Source organism: Gymnoscopelus braueri, assembly GCF_963280865.1.
Source record: "Gymnoscopelus braueri genome assembly, chromosome: 19".
Taxonomy (NCBI): Eukaryota; Metazoa; Chordata; class Actinopteri; order Myctophiformes; family Myctophidae; genus Gymnoscopelus; species Gymnoscopelus braueri.
In genome coordinates, this window is record NC_137621.1 from 17970092 (window position 1) to 17992053 (window position 21962).

General features: G+C 44.5%; 1 protein-coding gene across 2 annotated transcripts in view; it reads right to left on the reverse strand.

Moving 5' to 3' along the window:
* Positions 1 to 21962, reverse strand: part of ttll5 (tubulin tyrosine ligase-like family, member 5) — a 98183-nt gene that overhangs the window by 3369 nt on the left and 72852 nt on the right. For both annotated transcript variants that reach the window (XM_080413282.1, XM_080413283.1), the window contains 3 exons: positions 16196 to 16433; positions 9300 to 9484; positions 4137 to 4219 (listed from right to left, as the gene is read on the reverse strand). In XM_080413282.1, the coding sequence (XP_080269408.1) occupies positions 4137 to 4219; positions 9300 to 9484; positions 16196 to 16433 (506 nt within the window). The remainder of the gene's footprint in view (positions 1 to 4136; positions 4220 to 9299; positions 9485 to 16195; positions 16434 to 21962) is intronic.

Sequence of the window (21962 nt, forward strand, 5' to 3'; positions counted from 1 at the left end):
CAGTTAGCTTGCCGATAAAGTTTGTTTTTCTCGGCAAGCGTCACCGTCATGTGATGGAGTATAAATGTAGATTTACCCTAAACTGCACAGGGATTGGACATAATGGGGGACGGACGACAACCGGCCAAAAGTGCGTGCATCACACGCGCACACACACAAGCCTTTACTTTGGTAGACGCGGACCTTAAGTTATCAGCCTTGACATGATCAGGAACCCATTAAAATGGGCACAAGTGCAGCGTTCATTTCCTCCTCAAACAGAAAGCAATAAATCTCCTCCGCGGAGCCCTGAGAACTTCAATCGGAGGACTTTAAAAACACATGTGGCCAATAGATATAATCTGGTTTCATAAGCATTGATGGGTCCTCATCAAAATCCAGTCTCTTAACCCACATCAAAAATGAATGGGAGGGAAGGGTTCGACGAGGTGAAGAGCAAGGAGAGAGACAAGTGAGGGAGAGGGAGAGAGAGAGAGAGAGAGAGAGAGAGAGAGAGACAGAGAGAGAGTTACATGATTAAGAGAGAGCAGAGCGAGTGAGGGCGGTTCTCAGCAAAGAGGAAGAGAAAGAGAGAGAGAAAGAGAGAGAGAGATAGGAGAGATATAAAGGGAGCGAATGATTAATGCGAGCGGACAGCTGATCATAGAGAATGCTGTTCGTTTGGACCCACTCTAACTCCCTGTCACAATCGATCAGGGGAGCCCAGTCATCTCGCTACAAAAGGTACACTGGGCGGGCAGGAGACCGTGACTCGCTGCTGAAGCTCCACAAAGGGCCCGTTGCACCTTCCAATAACAAACCCACCCACCCAAAAAGAAAAAAAAAGTCTCTGTTGTACTCGGTCCTATTCTCAATGCATGGCTTGTTAACTGGTTTCTGGTGCGGAGCGGTTTTGTTCTTTCAGTTACTCAGGCTCCATTTTTTTAAGGGGGGGGGGGGGGGGGGTGGTGGAGGAGTCAGAAGTGAAGCCCCCCCACCCCACCCTTTGCGCCTTGAGCGGCGGAAAAAAATGCATTCATGAAATTCAGAAGCTGCTCCCAACAGATCCAGTTACAGTTATTGATGAGTTTATAAGATGTTTGTTAACCTACGCCAACCTTCATACTTTGAGGAGGGAAGAAAAGAGAGAGAAATGAAAGAAAAGAAAAAGAAATGTTCTGGTCATAGGCGCAGACACGCACGCACACACACACACACACACACACACACACACACACACATACATACATTTTTTGGGGGTTGGTTGGCGCACAGCTACTGTCTTTTTCCAGTAGCTCTGTTTGGAGCGACTCGGGCAGGATCTCGCTTTTCTGTGGGTCGGCTCAAGTGTGTGACGCTCGCGTGATGATGAATGGCGTGAGTCGCTAACGCTCGCTAACGCTAAACGTATAGGAGAGGTCTATGGAAAAAAAAATCCCTGATCAGACAAACAGATGTGCATCAAACTGCTTAATATCACTGTTACTGCAATAAACTCAACAGCTTCCCCAGTCCCCCCGGCCCCGGCTCCAGAGTGGAAATAGTTGCGCAACAACTTCAAGACGAGGGGATGCACGTGAGCGCACGCACACGTGAGCCTACGTGCGTGCGCAACAGCCTATAGCAGGGGTACTCAACTACAAATCTTGAGGGTCCACAAATAATTTTTTGAATAAGGCAAAGGTCCCTTTATTTAAGTCGGTCAATCGAGCTTAGCTTATCAAATCGGATCCCCTCCCAACCAACCAACTTAATAAAACTGGGGTGCAGAGCAGTGGCGCAAATCTGGGCTGAGGCTAAAGGGGGTCCCCCGCGCGTGCGCCAAAAGTTTGAGGTTCTCTTTTTTTTATTTTCCTCTAATCTAGCTAATTTGACACTGTGTTATGTTAATTCAGGTAAGTATTTTTAATTATTTTAACATTTATTTTTATTATTCTAAATGACTTGGGGGGGGGGGTCCAATCTCCCCCGTACCCCCTGGGATTTCCGCGTCTGGTGCAGAGTATGAAAACATACATGAAAATAAACATGAAAACAACCGCGGTCCGGTCCTGGACCGCGGTCCGCCTGTTGAGTACCCCTGGCCTATAGTAAGACCATAATAAATACATTACACTTCATTACATTTCTTTTGTTGCAGTTGATGTAACATGGGTACAAATGGTCACGGATTTAGGGCGCCACATAGTAAAATCCTTAGTGTTAAATTAAAGTCATAATGTGTTCGTTTTTCAATTAAACAAAAGTCGTTTTTGATATAATCTTTCACTGGTACATTGTTCTCTAGTATAACTGGTATAAGTTCTCTTAACACTATTAAACACAATTTCTATTCACGACTGTGCCCCCAACACTGACGTAGACACCGGAAATGTACTGTATTTATTTATGTATTTTAACGTAAATAAATACAGTTTCTGACAACTTGTTGTGTTCCATATCCTCGGGCTCTAGGCCCCTGCAGCATTCCTTTTTGAGCACTACTTCCGTATAGACAAACGCTGTAATGACAAAAGGAGTGTCGCCAAAAATACTACTAAAATGAATGTTATACACAGTGAGACTTTAAAGCCTGTTTACATTTTGATGTACGATGGTGTCTTGCACCAAAAATAGAAGATCTACAAGAGTAGCATCCTCTGCCTCCCGCCCCCACCCCCCCTTTTCTGTAAATATAGCTTTTGCTGCTACTGAGCTTTTACCGATATGTATTGTATTGTATGTATGCACAGTATGTATGTATATGTATTAGAGGTGTAACGATATAGTAACTGCATCGAATTTTTTTTTTAAATTTTCAACGATCTACTATATCGATATGCAAACAGCTAAATATCGTATTGTTTGACTTTGTATCGTATCGAATCGTTTTGCGATGCAAATAATCGTATCGAATCGTTCTGCAATGCAAATAATCAATTATATCAATACTAAGTACTTTTAAGAAGAAAAAAAGAGAAACAGGGGTTTATATCCAGTATCCAGGTATGTATTTTTCACACAGAATTTTTGGGTAAATAAATAGTTACTATATCGATTTTAAATCATTGAATCGAATCGTATCGTTCTAAATTAACCTGTCCTGTATCGTTCATGTATCGTATCGACTAAATCGCTGAATCGAAACGTATCGTATCGTTCTAAATTAACCTGTATCGTTCATGTATCGTATCGACAACCAAGTATCGTGATACGTATCGAATCGTTGTTAAAACGTGTCGTTATTATGTATGCATTTAATGTCTTACTGATTAATTGAGTACAATGGACCACAATGGAAACAAGCCATGATGTGTTATCCACATCAACTATTGACCGTACTTCTTGTACTGTTAACAATCTTCTTAATAAAGAATTCAATCAATCAACCACGTGTCGCATTGTGAGCTTATAGGTCTGCTATTTTCGTCACGCTAACACCGTCGCACGAGGGAGAATAAAATTAAGCATAGCTTTTGAGTGTAAAAATGGAGCCGTAAGGGTCCTCAGAGTTACAGTAAATTAACACTGAGGATTTTGGGACTGGGGCAGCATGGCCAACAGATGAGGGAATGGCCGAGCATCACTGGATGTCATTACAGGAGAGAGATGCCATCAGCGTAATGCCTCTTTATCCTCCAGCGGTAACATGACCTCTAGAGTTGGACACATGGAGACTGAATGATCAAGTGAGCAGATTACTAAACTGGAAAGTTAATTATGTGTTTATACCCACTCATTTATGGCTGCTTAAACTCTGCTTGGCCTAAACGCTAAAGACGTCCACGGCACAAGTCATTATGATATAATAACCGATAAAGCCAGCCGCTCTGACCTTTTTCTTTTTTTTGTTGTTGCGTGGGTTAAACCGGCCAGTAACAAGAGGCTGTGTATTGTATTTATTACAGTTATCATAACGGAGTCTTTGGCTCATTATAAACCATGAGCCATACCACACACACACCATTGGGCAAGCAGAACCAAGATAAAAATATCCAACAGTGTTTATCAGTCCTCCATGGAGGAATGGCCACTATGCCTGGCTGCAATCACCGACACTGGCGTGGAGGGGGCATAACTCACCAGCTGTCCAACAACTATAGCCCTGGCAGCCCTGGGTATGGTTCAGTACAGTAGAGGACGGTGGTATACAGAGAACAGCACAGTGTCACACCCACCTGTTTTTCCGCAGACGGCCTCATAGACACCATGCTGGCCATTGGACGTGGTTCCATTGGTCGGACCCTCTGAGGAGGTCTGCCTGTTGGTCAGACACAAGATAAGAGTGAGTGAGGGACTGGACGTGACCCATCGCTGAAGGATACCACCTTGGTTGTACGTTTCGGCTGAAGTAAAGCGGTCCCAGCTGTGCTGGGAATGATGGGAGGTTTCACGCCTCTCAGGGTTTTTATCACGTATCTCTCCAGTTTGTGCAACATATTCCACCAAACAACAAACGGATCACCGTTTTTTTGACAGCTTATGCAAGCCAGTGTGCGTGGGTGGGTTTAAGGGCCGGAGGGGGTTTTCTTGACATTCAGTCGAGGTTAAGTGTTTACCGAGTGCTTCTCGTGAGCTATTGTGATGGGGAGGGGACACATTCCTGCCCCTTGGTAGCTGTCCAGAGTGGTGTGCTTTTCACACCGATGCCTCGCGAACCAAACCTGGTGTTTAGACAGATAACCTGAGATAATTGTGACAATAAATTAGTAGACGGGGCCTGTGGACAATAAGCAAGCGACAGGAAAGTCATAGAAACGCCCTTAAGTATTTGAAATGAGAAGTTAGGGCAACCATTGCAAAGACCTTCGTGGCCCCGGGTCTCACAAACAACCCACTGTGCAGTCTCTCCCATTGAATCGGCAGTACACACACATGGAATGTCTGTGCAAGTGGTTCCAAAACCTTTTCAGCTTGAGACCCAAAAGCTAAATTTGGTGTCTTTTCGGGACCCAAACTTACAAAAATACATTAAACACATGCCCACATGCCCGTGCACACTGAGGTTTCATGAATTTATTCATATAAAAAAAGGGAAAAAAAGAAACAATTGAAAAAGTAAAGAGGAAAACCCTGGATACTAGCGACCGTGCACACAGAGATTTCAAGAATTTATTCAAAAAACGAACTGGAAAAAAATAAACAATCGAAACAGGAAACAAACAAAAACCTGGATATTTACTAGCGACACATAAAAATGGGTCTGCGGCCCATACTGGGTCACGACGACCCTCTGTTTGGGGAAGACTGTTCTATGTCAATAGAGCACAATATTTTCACAAAGTAAGCCCTTATAAGTGGCAGTAGGGCGTAAGAGCAGGGGGCAAAAAAGTTTGTAACCCTACACGTTAAATCTGTTAAGCATTTATTTTCTTTTTTTCTTAGGGGAACAATAAATAAAGCTCAGCTGGCATTAACCTCTCGCCCCATAACAGCGGCTTGCCAAAGCGGCATTAACAAGGTAATGAGGGCACACACTGCCTCCTTGTAAGGGACTGCGCACAGTTGTTCTTTCATAGCATTACACAACCGCAAATAGAACTGGCCCACTTTAAGCATGGCATAACTGGACAGGAAGCGATCTCTTTCATATTTGGAGGGAGAAGGAAAGAAAAAAAAAGACATATTGACCTCTGGGTTCTTCACATCACTTTCTTTGTCAACAGCAAAGAGTCAGGCAGTCAACGCCAGCCTAGGAGAGAAGTGCTCTGAACTTGCAGTGTTCAGATAAAGTCCTATATCCCCGCAGCAGAGAGTAATGGCTGATTTACGGTGTTGTGCACCGACAATATCCGATCCATCACACTGTGTCGTGAGCTTGTAGATTGGCTATTTTTGGTGCGCGACACCGGTACGCAACCATTAAGTACTGTACAAATCACCCTTAACACACAAAAATGCTTCGGAAGAGGCTGAAAGGGTGCGTGCAAACAAATCTGAGCTATAGGCCTAATGGTGTTGTGCGTGTAGGTAGCTAGCGTGTGGTAATGTTATTTAGATTGACCACAGGGATAAAGTTCGACCATAAACACACTTTTGGCAGCTCCTGTGTGTATACAGTATCCTGCGCGGCTAACTGCGGCCGCAGCTGACTAATAGGGAGTGAAGGCAGCGGCGCGGCTGACATTAATGGTGCTGCTGTAATTGTCACCCTATTAGTAATGCCACACGACAGCCCGGGTTTCCGTAGCTGCAGCTGCAAAACTGGCACAGCCTCGCAAACAAAATACCAAACACACGCTCATTTTTATTTGTGTTACAAATTGCTCCTTTCAAATCCTTGAACTGAAGTCATACCAGAGTGATACCTCGCAGCCCCTCGGAGCTGGCAGCCATCGTATGTTGATAGACTGTTGGGCCCTGCCCTGCTTGATGCGGTGCAGCTCTGCCCGCTCAGCGGCTGTACGCTAACGGCACAATACAAGCAGGGTTATCATTCAGAACTGGTGCCAAGGTAGATTGCGACTCTCGTAGATGTATTTTATCGATTCTGACATTTTCAATCTACGAGAGTTGCAGCGACCATCCCCCTCATTTCCCACTGGATTGTCAGCATGTACAAATGCCCCAAATGTTAACTCACTCTACGGTGTACAGTACACTGTAGTAGTGCAATGTAATCATCCATATTTTTCAATAAATAAGTGTTTTAATCCCGTCTGTGGCTGATTCTGTCAGAAATCCCCAATGGGCGGTAGTGACGAAGCGCATCCGGAATTATTAATTATTAATTTGAAAAATATGGTTTATTACATTGCACTACTACACCGTAGAGTGAGTTAACATTTGGGGCACAAGGGTAAGCACCTTATATTTTGCATTTGTACATGTTTGGAGAACTACAGGCTTTGGAGCTGACAATCCAGTGGGAAATGGGGGGTTGGTCGCTACGACTCTCGTAGATTGAAAATGTCAGAATCGATAAAATACATCTACGAGAGTCGTAATCCACGGCTAGTGCCAAAGCCTTATTCAGCCTATTTGAGGCTCCACATCAATTAAAACTTAATGTAATGAGGGACAGAAAGCAAATGCTGACGGATCAGTTTGTGTGATCACTGGACCGGGAGTGAGTCGGCGCTTTCTGACAATGTTCTACTCTGATTGGATGGCATTCTGGTTGGACGGGGGGGGGGGGGGGGGGGGGGGATTAATGGAGATTTCTTTTTATTAATCGCCCAGGCTTTCAGACAGAGGAGTCTATTTGGCTGCATCAACAGAAACCACCCCTCCCTCCTTTTTCCTTTCTTTTCTTTGCCTTATCTTAATCCTTATTAGTTCCTTTCCGTTCAAAACAAGGCCAAAGAACTGAGCGTCATGCAAATAATAGATTCAAATAACAGAGGAACAACTGTCAGTAGTCATCAATGGTGTATTGTCCAGGGGAAAAACAGGCCAGGGCTAACGCTTGTAGATTGGTATCAAATGTAGCGCGGCTCGCTCTGAGTTCAACAGCTGGCTATTGGAATGGTGTTTGAAGGATTGAGTAACCTTGAGCTGCTCTGATACGCCCAACACAGTGATGCTATTATAAGGTGGAGGGGGCTTTAGCCTGCCCTGGGATGGCTTTCAGATGTGCCATAATAACCAAGGTATTGAGCACTGCCCCCTAAAACGAGTGCAGAGAATAAAGGGAAGCAACTCATTATCCCTCCATCTTCTGTGAACAATCATCTCCTCTCTTCTGGACAGAGTTTATATTCTCTCTCTTGCTCTGTCATTCTTTCTATTCTCCCTCTTTATTCTTTCTCTCGTTGTTTCCATCAGTGCATTTTTGGTCTTGAAGAAGCTTCCGTTTTTCCCACACTCTCCCCTGTCACACTGGTGGACCGCAAAAATGCAGGACAGTGGAGAGTGTGAGGGGGCTCAGGAATTCCACATGCCGAGGGTAAACACGGCAACTGCCAGGAACACACACACATACACGCACATGTGCGCGCATACACACACACATGCATGCGCACATGCACGCACACGCTCGCTCACACACGCGGGAGCAAACACTGCACCTAGCCAGCTGCCCTAACCTATCCTACAACCCCTACCCTGCACCCCAGCCCCTGTTAACTCTTCCCTTGCTTGCTCTCTGACGGCGTGGTCCATCCCACAGATTGAAATTTAACCGCATCACGTTACAAGACCAAGATGCATTGGTCCCGTGTCCTCCGCAGCTCTCTGGCCTGACCAACCACATCAAAGCATAGATGGACACGCACACACACGCACACGCACACACACACACACACACACACACACACACAGTCAAACAGGTAGGCAATACACCATATTAACACATCCCCACACCCACTCCACACACACACAGTCTTCTGTGTTGCTCCCATCCCGTGCTGTACTCTCACACTGAAAGTGCACAAGCAGCAGTCCACCATTGCAGCCATGTGCTTTAAACAAACAAGCAGCTCCTATCACTGAGGTTTGCTATTGTTGTGTAATTTGGCCAGATGTCGGGCTAATAAAGTCATACTGCAGGCGTGGGAAACAGCTGGCAGTTTGGTCTCCTTCGGCCCTATTCTTTCTTTTTTTTTCTTAATATCCCCCTTCCCCTTTTCTCAATTCTTTTATTTTTCCCTTCTCTCTGCTCTTCTAGCTAATCTCCAAACCAAACAGGCTTTAAACGGCGCTCAGGGCCCAGGGCCCTGCCGTTGAACCGCATTCTGTTTACGGTTCAAGCAGAAATCAGGCCTGTGATGAAGTTGTTTACTGAATAGGCAGATACAGCCTGCAGCCAAGAGGCTGGGACCACTCCGCTTCCACACGTATTCTAACTCTCATTACCCTGAGCCATTTCCTCTTCAGCTCGCTGATGCAGTGGACCTCGTTTCACCCCAACTGGCAGGGCTACAATCGATGCCCCCCTCCCCCGTAAAATTAGCATCACTTAACCCATTAAGACCGGGAACGCATCTGTGTCATTTTTTGATTTCTTTGGGCTATTTTTGAAAAATCGTGAAAATTTGTGCAAATCTTTGAATGTATATTTTTTAAAGCAAACGTCTCTGGAACAAAATATTTTACAAATGATAGTTTAAAAAAAATACATATTCAAAGATTTGCACACATTTTTATGATTTTTCAAAAATAGCTGATCTACAAGCTCATAGCGCTCATAGTGCCGCGCTATATGAGCTTGTAGATCTGCTATTTTTTAATAGTCAAAGAAATCTAAAATGACAGAGATGCGTTCCCGGTCGTAATGGGTTAATATCGCACAAATTAGACGATGGATTAGACCTTCAGCTGTGCTGGAATTAAGTAATGGAAAATAAACGGTTTTGTGGCATGTAAATGGACTGTGTCATTCTGCAGTGCTGTGGCCTTACTTGCTGCTGAGGCGCTGGGTTGCTGTCTTCCTGACCGGGCCCTCCCGGCCACCGCTTGGTGGCTTCGGGGTGAGGACGGGGCCAACGGGGCGACCTTGGCTCTGGATGGGGTTGTGGCGGATGGGGTGGCTGGCTGAAGGCATGGTGGATGAACCAGTGGCAGTCCGAGGATCTGGCAACAGGGCCTAGGATGAAGGGGGGACTTGGGTTATAAAAATTCACAGAACTTTTAAAAGGATAGTTCACCCCAAAAATGTAATTGAGGCTAAAATGTTTAATGTTTTCTTTCTTTATTGACATTGTGAACCTTTAGATCAGTAGTTCTGAAACTTTTTCGTGCCAAGGACACCCCAAATTGATATATATTTGGCCGAATAATTCAAAATTATTCAACATTTTCGATATTTCTCGAAATATTCCAATATTTTGGCACGAAGTGATGCGCTGTGAGCTTGTATATCTGCTAATTTTTTTTATATCCAACATATAAAATATGGATAAAGGGGTTCAAATGATTCTGATGCTGCATTAACACATTTAGCTGGGGAACCCCCTCCACGACCCCTGGGGGACCCCACCTCTAGAACTACTGCTACCTGACACAGGGGTCAAAATGTCTCAGGGAGACCACCTCCAATCGCTGCAGATCTGCTCGTTATATTGTATTAACACCCTAACATGCATAGTTTTATTCATTCAAAATAAGTCCCGGATAGTAGCTTTACAGGGGGATACGGCAACATTTTGGCACTCTGATCAACTCAGAGTGCAATGAAAATATATGTTTGCAGCTTCCCGTGGAAGTGTCCTGTGGTCAGCTATGGCAGATGGTAACACTTTCGGTAACGGTATGAGGTAGCTTTGCATCCAAGGAAAATAATTATATAGAGGTAGGCCACAGGAACACAGGTAAAATAAGACACCCATATCTCTTTTCACAATGCACAATACTTTACTACTTGATTAAAAAGTTTAAGAGTAGGCCTTTAACAGACAGGCACATACAGTATGAATGCACAGACACCAACACACACACGCACACACACACACACACACACACACACACACACACACACACACACACACACACACACACACACACACACACACACACACACACACACACACACACACACACACACACACACACACACACACACTCCCCCCCACACACACACACACACACACACACACACACACGCACACTGTAGTCATCATCTATGTGGAATTCACTGTTTATACAGTTACAATAAAATTTATCAATGAGTGTAGTGTTGTAGCAATTGGCTACAATTTGCACTCAACTCCCATACCAAAATAGGAAACGGGAAGAGCTATCAAATTTGGAATGGGCTACACATGGGAAAAATGTCTGTCCCAGGTCATTAAGGTGAAATATCAAAGACCCTAACAAGAAATACTGTAGCACACAAAAAAGAAGGAGAAGAAAAGAAACACCAAAACAAGCTCTACATATTCAGAATCTGTTGAAAAAATAAATAAAAAAATAATAAAATGTTTAGACAAGATTACTCTTCAAAGACTTAGGGGAAAAGGGGGGGAGAATAGCCTTTTCTTGACATATATATTTCCTAACATAATATTTAAGAGCTACCATTCACCAGGTCCCCGATTCTGCGGAATGCTGCGCGTGCATTCCTTCCACATCTCACGCTTGTGCCATTTTCTCTGCCACTTTATACGTCTATCTAACCAGCTAATGGTTTACCGGTTCCCCGGCGTGTCCTTTCAAAGGGGGGCCGGCAGCGTGACAGGGAATATCTGATGTAATTTTTTGTGTTGATAAATGAGAAGCTGGGTTTCCAGGTTGCAGGGGCCGGAGCCACGCTGCAGTTTGCGCGGGGGCCAGGAAGGGCACCTTTCTTTGGCTGCCAGGTGGCTCCAGGCCAAGTCTGTGGAGGAGCCGCGCAGTCTGCACCCAGTAACTGGAACAGGGGCCACAACGGCCGGAACAGCCCACTCGCTCTATGTCTCTCACACACACACACACACACGCGCGCGCACACGTGCACTCAACATCATTTTTGTAGTTGGTCGAGCCAAATACATGAATAAATTGTCCGAAAAGTGCAGGCGTGGCGGGACCCAGTGATGTGGAGCAGATTTATTTCAATGAGTCCATAGAAATAAAGAGCCCTCTATCATTTTGTCTTGTCTCATTACAGAGAAAGGACCGACAAAGATGCACATTGTGCTGAGCATCAGTAAAGAGTCCCAACCAGGCAGACCCGTAACACGCTAGATCAGTGATTTTCAACCCTTTTAATTTCAGGGACCCCCAGTTTGATATGTGTTAGGCCATGGACCCCCATTTTACATGGTTTTGTATCTCTGGGAAGTTACACTGTAAAATCCGTAATCAGTAGATACACTGTAAACAATAAATCTGGTTTCGTCCAATGTAATTGTAATGTCCATATCAAATAAATAAACATAACTTAACATAAATACAGTAGTAACACTCTCGGAGTTACAGACCCGTAAGGGTCCATTTGGTATCTAACTATCATGCAATAATTTAGATGGGGACCCCCTGGATCTCACAAAAGGATCCCTGGGGGTCCCCGGACCCCACGTTGAGAAACCACTGCACTAGATGGATCTAGGGAGTGAAAGGGGAGATTTCAGGGAGGGTTCGTTGATTGGATGGTGACTCAATCGATGCTAAGGCAGCCTCCCATGATGTCACTAAATGGGATATTTTGAAGGTTGGGTCCGTCTCAGCGACCTATGTACACATGGGTCCGTACGTGTACGCGATTTCAGACCATTTCTCATAGGCAGAGATACTCTTTTTCCAGTGTCAGGTACTGAAGGATGATGGGAGATGCTTGCAAGTGCTAGGTGAAAATTGGTGAACCGTGCTCGGTCCAGAGAGCAGCCAACGGGAGGGGATGAGACGGGGGGATCACTTTCACAGTATGCCTTGCGTAAGCCAGATCGCCCCAGCCAAGAAAAATATCACCTCAACAGCATTAATTAGGGCCAAACCTAGATCATGAAAAAAACAATGACGTGAGGGCAACTGCATTACTCAGGGCGGATGTAAAGAATGAGTGCGGCCAGTCATTCTAGCCCATAAAGCGGTCCCACGGCGCTCCCCTGCCTTGCGTTTCTCTCCATCCATATAGGATGACTCGTCACGGCGATCAGCGCAAGATGAATAAACACACTCTTCCTGTTCAGATCCCCTTTCAAAGCAAACAAACTGATAGACAGAGAGCCGTATATCTCTTTTCTTCCAAAAGTGAAAACAATACAGTGTCAAGTGACTTAAACTTCTCGGCCCCACTAATCTCCCTCAGCACAGGGCCAAATCACATCTGTCATGGCCGCTTGCGCGTGACTAAAGTGTTTCTCTGTTGCAACATAACTACAGTAGAGAAAATCATGTCTCAACGGTTTTGTTTGTGTTGTAGCGTGAACCATAAACAGAGCTAGCATCTGATATGAATGTCTTGGTTAATAGATACGGAGGCCCCACTAGGACCCTTTACGAGAAGGTGTCTCGATTACTCACCTTACGATAAAATAAAAGCCCAGCCGAGCCGTTTAGCAGAACTACGGGTTCTGTTGGTGTGACAAGTAATTTTTTGCTCTCCAGGAACAGAGTCTTGGTGAGGAGAGGCCGTTCCTGAACAATCACTGTTTTGTTCAGCCGCTTACACGGTCAAATCCTTTGTCTTTAACTCAGTGAGTGTATAAAATGGAACCAAATGGACCTGTAAGGGTCCATTTGGTTCTATTTGTACACTCTCAGAGTTACAGGTCCATTTGGTTCCATTTGCACACTTGTCTGGGTTAAATTGAGACTATGGATTTTATTGTGTGGACACGGATTCCCCGCATAGCTTTGCAAATGCTAACATGAAGGCTTTCCCCTTGATGTGGGAAAGGTTTTTTCTTTTTTCTTTCTTTTTGCACTGTTTTGGACGGCACTGTATTTTTAACTAAAGGAAGATTTTGTACAGACAAAAATATGAGGGGTTTCCTGAGTCATAAATCAATGCTTCTCATAAGCTTTGCTCACTGTTTCTCATCCATGAAATCCTGGAATGAAGACAACAACAGAGACAGATGGAGAAATTGGAACATTTTACCACTTCCACTCGATCCTAATTAAAAGAAAACACAAAACGCCTTTTTTTAAAGGAGCAAACAATATGAAGGCGGTATAAATTAAAGGCTGTATAAATTAAACTGTATAAATGAGATATACTACAGAATACAGTTACAATGTTGCGGTTTAGACGCCCAGCTTCATCGTTAAAGGGGAACTTTGCCTAATATTTAACGTGAATCCCATGGTTCTGTTTTGAGGACGAGGTGTGAAAATGTGCCATACAGTAACACTTCTTCCCAGTGCGTTTGAGGGCTTGCGCTGGAAAATTGTGATGCCAGCATTACGTAAAAAGTAATTGAACCACATCATTTTATGTAGGCTGACGGCAAACAGGACTCAAGTTAGAAGCAAAGTCCTCCTTTAAATTAAAGGCGCTGTAAGGGATATGTTTTGTTTAAAACAAAACTTTTTTTTTGGTTAAAACGTTAAAGCTCTATAATATTCTGATGGTAATCATTGCTATAGAGTGTTTGTTCAGTAACAGGTAGGGGTGTCAGAAAAAATCGATTCGAATACGAATCGCGATTCTACTGTTGGACGATTCAGAATCGATTCTCATTTTCAAAAAAATCTAAAGATATTGTTTTTGAATTTTTTGGGGGATCTTTTCTTTACTTTTGTGTTTAGTTGATAAAACCTGTACAATTATAAACGCTACGTAAATGTACTCTGCTCTCATGCCAGCAGACTGGAGTAGATCCTGAAATCCTATGTTTTTAATGGAGAATCGTGTTGAATGGAGAATCGCTTTGAATCGAAAAAAACGTTTTTGAATCGGGAAAAAAAAACGTTTTTGAATAGAGAATCGTTTGTTTTGAAAAAATCTGGAGAAAAAAAACCCGGAATCGTGACCCCAAGAATCGGAATCGAATTGAATCGTGACATAGCAGAAGATTCACAGCCCTATAACAGGGGTCTCCCCATACTGTATCTCCAGCTCTTTAACTCTTTGACTGCCAGAGTATTTTCATAAAGTACTCCCCCAGTGCCAGCAATTTTCGTGTTTTTTTATTTTTATATTTTGAATTTTTCTCATGAAAATAATTTAAAGACACATAATTTAAAGACCCAGCACAAATCCGCCACTAGAGAGCAGCACATGACAGCTTGATCAGGTCGTTGGGTCTTTGTCACCCTTCTTGGTAGATTAGACAGGGAAAAACATGAAAACGGATGTGACGTAGTCCCAGATTGTTTTGATCGTCCAAAATTACGATGACTGATCGTCACCCAGACCATAGATTATAGAAGAGAACCTGTCCGTTTGTCCGTTATACCGTGTGAAAAACCGTTTGTTTACCTATTTTGGACGAAAATGACCGGGGAAAAAAATCTAAAACCGGAAACGGAATCCAGGTCATGAAACCGGATGCAGATGTCCGTGAAGTAAGTGGAACTCGAAAATAACATTGAATATTAAGCAGCATAGCGCAATCAGAGATTAAACAATGAACGCGCGTCCAGCGCGTCGAACGCGTCGACGGCCAACTGGACAAAGTAGCACTTGACGCGTTATCGCGTCGTCCGCAGTCAAAGAGTTAATAAACAAAAACATTATTTTCAAGTGGGATACAAACTTCATCCAATGAGGACAGAGGTGCCCCACTTAAATATTAAAGTGTTCCAGTGAAAAGTGTTTCAACACTTCAAATTTCCCTTGTTTATCCTGTATCATGTACTCTCTCCTGATTGGATGGAATTTGTATCCCGACCTGAACATTTTGTTTCTGTTTAATAAAGAGCCGGAGAGACGGGGGGACCTCTGTTTCTATAGAATGTTCGCTCAGAAGCACTGGTTCTCAAACTTTCTTGGCTCAGGGCACCATTGTAAAAACATTTTCATCCACAGCACCCCTGAATTACATTGTTACTTTATAGCACCATTTATCTCATATTACGGTATGTAAATATGTAAATCTTTCCCCTTAAGATAACAGTATGTCACGAGGAAAACGTGAGAGAATATACGTTTCCCATTAGGACAGATTGGATTGAAAATAACTTTATACTTGACTTTATAGTTTAACCACTTGAACCCCAGCACCCCTATTCGGGGGAGAACATTTTGTCAAAAATAGCCGATCTACAAGCTCACAACGCAGCGCAGTGTGACGCATTGTGAGCTTGTAGACTGGCTATTTTTAGCGAAGAGATTCGGTGTAGGTTGAAAAAGAGCAGTGCAACTCAGGTTCGTTTTACTAAGCATAGAGAGGGCCTAAGTGGTTTAACTGAAGTGATATGGATAAATTCCAAATATCATCAAAGTATTCTGACTGTGACACACCTCGACTTGCATCACGGCACCCTAGGGCAAGGGTTCCCAAACTTTTCAGGCCGTGACCCCCCAAAATAATCCTATTTGAACTGGGGACCCCCCACCCCGACAAGCACTTGGAATTGCGGTTCCACAGATAAACATTGTGAAAATAACCGAACTATACAGTATAAGCTCACAACGCAATTTTCACAATGTCTTCCTCTTTCTTACCTAATATTTGAAAATGTGGCCAATTTGGTATTAAAAAAGGTCTAAAAGTCCTTCAATTGTAACTTTAGAAATGTGCAGATACCCTGTATACACTTAAACTGTATGTTGGTTTGTTTATTGTTGAGTGAGAAAACAGTGTTGGGCATTAAGCTAATCATCTGGGGACCCCCCCCCCCCAATATAATTTGGGGTCCCGACTCACAGGTTGAGAACCACTGCCCTTGGGCACCCACTTTGAGGAACACTAGTGGTCACAGTGGTTACCTGATGGCGGCTGCGGCTGTGGTCCAGGAGCTGGCGAGACACAAGCCTCTGCTGCTGCAGCTGCTGGATGGCAAACTGCAGCTGGTAGCTGCCCTGTGTGGGCCTGTACGGCTGCTGCTGCTGCTGGGGGCTCGCCCCCGTCGCCAGGCTGCTGTGGGGGCTCACCCCCGTCGCCAGGCTGTAGGCGCTCTGCGTCTCGGCGTCCCAAACGCCCTCGTCCTCCATCAGCTGCCTATGGCTTTAATACAGAGTGAAGTAACAGGACATTAAAGTCAGTGACTGCCTGGATGAAATAAATTCTATTTGGTTCAATTATTATAACAATTGACAGTATTTCCAAAACTTACTTTTCAGAACATGTAACCTTTCATTGGTTAAATATTCATAAAACCCACAGACACACTTGACCACTTTCAATTTCACTTTCAAAATGTTCAGAAATAGTGAAAATAGCCGATCTACAAGGACCTTTGCGCGATGCCCTTGTACGACCAAGTAGGGCATTACTCTCTGAACAAGAAAAAGTGCTCCTCGGAGCACTGCCAGACCCCTAGTGGTTGAAATCTGAAGATACGTCACGCGAAGCTTGGCCAATCAAGGGGACAGGTAGGAAAAGAGGGACAGGTAGGAAAAGAGGGACAGACCGACCGACTGACCGACAAAGCCTCATGTAGGCCGACCCCCTGGGTCTGGCAAAAACATGCAGTAATCCTGGTCTCATACTGCTAGGAACTGGTTGGACACGTGTTCCTTCCACGCACTACGTCCTACCGGGGAAACTCCCCCCTATCAGGTGATAAGAAGCGGCCTGCTCACTCCTCATGCATTGAAGGAAGCATGAGCTCAGTTCGGGGTTCTCCCCAGGCTGGCAGAGGGAGAGTAGCGCCCAGGATTACAAGCTTAGGCAATAGGCACTGGGTGAAAGAAATGGGTTACAAAAATCGTGGGATAAAAAAAAAGATATTAAAAAAATTTCAGTCACCACTTCTAGTAGCTTCTTTGAGGTGCCAACCCCACTGTCTTGCTCAGGAAACGTTTTAGTGCTACAATTGGTGGAATCATGTCGGCTGCAGTAGCCAAATGAGAACTTATCTCCCTGGTTATAAAAGTGTGTAGGATATTAGACATTTAAAAACAAATCACTTGTTAGAAAGAGTAAGTTAATAGCTTCATTTTGATGCCATGTGTCATTGGCTATAGCTTCAGCCGTGTGACAGCTAGCGTTGAAAGTTTTTCACATGGTCAGGTGGAGTTAGTTATCTCAACTAACCCCACACCCTTTTCTGGGGCTGGTTGTCACATCAACTGATCTACATAGGTCTTTTTTTTGTTGCTGTTGGTAGTCATGACTGCCAGCTCCCACCTGATGTCGTGTGGGAGTTCCGACGGCTCCAGACCGTACTGAGCAACCGCTCGCTTGCATAAGGTCTTCAGACTAGGACTTAAGTCCAAGATGTAGAGGTCATCACCTGCGACAAATCCAAAGAGGACGATGCAATCTCCCACCATGCAACAGCACATCTTAAAGATTGAACGGGGGCCTTCCCACTTGAGCTCAACCTTCTTCCAGGAGAAGGTGTCTGGGTTGAATTTCCACAGGTCATTTAAGGACTAGCACTGGTGGCCTTCACCACCAGATATGTACAGCTCTCCATTGTAGGCAAAGGCTGAATGACCACAGCGTAGTTCTGGAAGAAGCTGTGCAGAAGGCGTGCTCAGCCAGCAGTCGGTCTCTGTGTCAAACACTCTGATTGTATTGTAGTAATCCGAGGCCTTTGGGCGGTCATGGGCCCATCGGCCCCCAAATACAAACATCTTTGTCCCAATGATGGTGGCAGAGTCATATTGTGAAACGGGTGGCGGAGTGCCTCTGGTGTTAATTAAAGCCCAGACCATCGTGGTGGTGTCCAACTTATAGATGTCATATAGACGCTTGAGCAATCCTCCATAGACATATATGACCTTCCCCAAGACACAGGCTGAGTTAGTCCCCCACGCCTCCTGAATAGACAGCCCAGACGTCTTCGGCTTGAACCATCTGTGGGTGTCGACATTGAACGCATACAGCCCAATACGGTTATACCCACCCCAGACGTAGATGATATCTTCTATAAGTACAGCTGTGTGGTCCATACACATGAAGGGACGCTTATATTCGCGTTCACTTCTTCCAGTCGTCACTGGGGGCAACTGCATCCAGCGTAAAGACACAGTGTTGAAGACGTGCACACAAATCTGATCCATATTGTTGCAACGGCCATTTAGAAAGGTGTACACCTTGTTCCCCACTGCAACAGCTGTTGCATCATAGTGTACCTTTGGTCTTCCTTTCACACTGTGATGTACACTCCAGCAGAACATTTCGTACACAAGGTTGGTTCTCGGGAGACTGGCCCTCTAACACGATGCAGTCCTAATGCGCACACCATCAGTTATGTTCTTTCAGTGGCACAAATGGCACATAAAGCTTGGCCAATCCACAAAGCCGTTAAGGTCGGGTTGACCAATCAAGGAAGCTAATTACTGTAGATCTCCCTAATATGGTGAATTGAATTCAATCGCCTGGGCCACACAGCAGGTGTTCAGCAGTGTTGACAAATAATTCTCAGAGGAAGTTGTTAGAGTCAGCTGGATTTAAACAAGACCAGGAGACCTGGTTCTGCCAGACCCAGAATAAATTCCTTGTACTTTATAAGGACTTTGTATTACGTGTCAGCCTGTGTCCCTTTTTCGCCCATGTATGGACGAAAGGGGGCAGAGCCTCATGTAGGCCGACCCTCTGGGTCTGGCAAAAAGGGAACCAGGAGACCTGGTACTGCCAGACCCCTAGTGGTTGAAATCTGAATGGCCGGACTTCGCATGACGTGTGTGCAGAGGAAAAGAGGGACAGGACAGGACAGGAAAAGAGGGACAGACCGACCGACAAAGCCTCATGTAGGCCGACCCCTTGGGTCTGGCAAAAACTAAAGTTGAAATATGGAGATACAAGATTTCTGCCGCGACAACAACGAATGTAAATGCACATGTCAACAGCTATTATACTATCACAACACCCGTTGACCGAGTAATTGGAGGCAAGCCTACTGTATGATGTCAGTTATCTATGACATCAAACTATGACGTCAGTACCATTGTCAAATTCCTGGAGGCCAGTCTGTGACGTCAGCCATATGCATATTTGGGCATATCAAAGACACACAAAGACAGCCAGACATTCCTGGAATATTTAGATAAAAGCAATGCAAACTGTGATGGTGGCCGTTTATACTGATGATAATTAGTTCAATGTCTTGGAATTGTACAGAGATAATTAAATATCTAAATAATATTGGTATGGAAGACTTGACTTGACAGTAGTCTCAGCATATGAAACTGGTTGGTTAATTTCTCTGGTAATAACTATGCTGTGTGTTCAACGCTAATAGCCACATGACATAGTATAACATATCATCAAAAGTGTATCCTTGTATTTCATTTTTCTCCCCAATTTTGTTGTTGACAAATTCCCCCCACGTGTATGGTTCCTGTCACTGCAGTGCTAACCCCTACTGTTGGTCTTGGGGAGGGTGTAAACATTAACCACATGTCTCCTCCAAGCCACTTTTTGTCACCTCGAAACGTGGCTCGCGAAGCGACACGTTTTGAGCTCGTCGATCTGCATACTTGCCTTTTTTTTTTTTTGAATCCTGTAAAGTAACCGTTTTGGACATATAAGGTTTCCCCCCTGACGGAGACGATATGTTTGGTTTCAATCTCTATAATCACACTTGTAGTCTTTAAGATCCTATTCTTATTGTTTGACAGTGGACAGTAAAGAGTGGGGCAGGAGATAGGATAGTGGAACATGTTGCAATACTGCAAAAGAAAGTACTGAGAAGACAGACAGTGATGCTGAGGCCATGACATGACAAACATTCATATAGTGTTTGGTTTAAAGACATAGGTGACATAACATGTGTTATGTGCAGTTCATAATGCAATGAGTGATGGCAATGAACTGTGTTTTTTCTACTACATACTTTTCTTCAAACACTACATATACATATACATGTACTGTACAACATAAAGCACCAAACAGCTCATCTGAACCGCAACCTTGAATATTGAAGTTCCATGTCCTAACGTTGGATTCTTTCAAATGGGTTCCGGATTGCAGCTTTAATAAGGGAATATTCAGGCTCCAGCGGCTCTGCGGTGAGTCATGGGTGTATTTGCCCCCCATCCTCTCCTAGTCAGTGACTTGACCAGGCGAGGCAACCCAGGAGGAGATGCGGTATTAGCCAATTAACTGGCCCATTTCCGTCCACATGTTGAATTGCAACAACGTGTGGCAAGACGCAAAAGAGACAAGACAGCTCACGGGGCTGTGCACAAGCCTCGAGTGAACCCCTGCCAGCGCCATTCAAAAGCAGGGGGCAGACCTGGAGCAAACAGAGGCCCTGAACAAAAAAAACAACAACAAACAACGGTTATAACCTCTGTGTTAAATTTACCCATTTCTAACTCCGAATAGTGTACAAAAGTAACCAAATGGACCCTACATGTACACTCTCAGACTTAAATGAACACTCAGGATTTTACAGTCGTTTCCTCCCCACCTCTTCACTCTCTGCGCTTCACGTTCCATCCACATCACGGAGCCATGACCTGGAAAGCAAACCTCCACGCGTTTGTAACTGGATTATCTGTCATTAGGACTAAGCCTGGTTTCAGCCCCTTTTTGGCATTTTGGCCCCTGCTAAAGAAATGAGGCGTCCAAGCAAGCAGGCAACCCCCTCCGTGTGCCCAGCTTCTATGTATGTGGAGTCTGGTGCACTCGCTGCTTGCACATGACATGCACCACCCCAGCAGCCAAAAACAATGCTGTTAAGAACTGTGCACGAGGAAGAATACACAGTAAAATGATCAGTGTTAAATTGCGGAAACAGCCATCTACAGGCATGACACGCTGTAAAGCTTGTAGATCTCCATTTTTGAAAACATTGTGAAGAGTTTCGCCTCTAACGACATGCCCAAAATAGTATGCATTAACCACATGCCCAAAATTGTATGCATTAACCACTTACAACCTGGCAATAGCCAGGTTGGAAGTGGTTAATGCATACAATTGTATTTGAATCAACCTGTGTGTTAGAGTATGTTAATCCTACATATACTGTAATTAACGGAATGTCAGTCTGTCTGTCTGAAGTAAATGGTAAATGGTGCATTTATATAGCGCTTCTATCCGAAGCGCTTTACATTGATTGTGCCATTAACCCATTCACACACACATTCATACACCGATGGCGGAGGAAACCATGCAAGGCACCAACCTGCTCATCGGGAGCAATTAGGGGTTCAGCGTCTTGCTCAAGGACACTTCGACACTAACTCTAGGGGAGTGCCCCAGCCCGGGATCGAACTGGGAACCTTGCGGTTTTCCAGTTCACTCTACCCGGCCACTCTACCCCTGAGCCACTGCCGCCCCACCGAAGTGCTTGGTTCTCCTCAGTGGCAGAAGCAATTGCTCTGCACTTGCACATGGCCATTCATCATTAGCAAATGCCCACCGTGAGGAAGCCTGTTTTTCACTTTACCCAAATTCTAGCTGTTTATTAGCCTTTTTTGGAAAACACTGTCTAACTCCACATGGTCCCCCAGGCTATGGGATTGGGATCAGTGTTGCCACATTTTGTGCCGTTACTAACAAGCCCCCAGAAATACGGTAGAAGATTGAAGCGGCCAAGCCTGGTGGTCAAATCTGAGAATGCACTTAAATGCTACT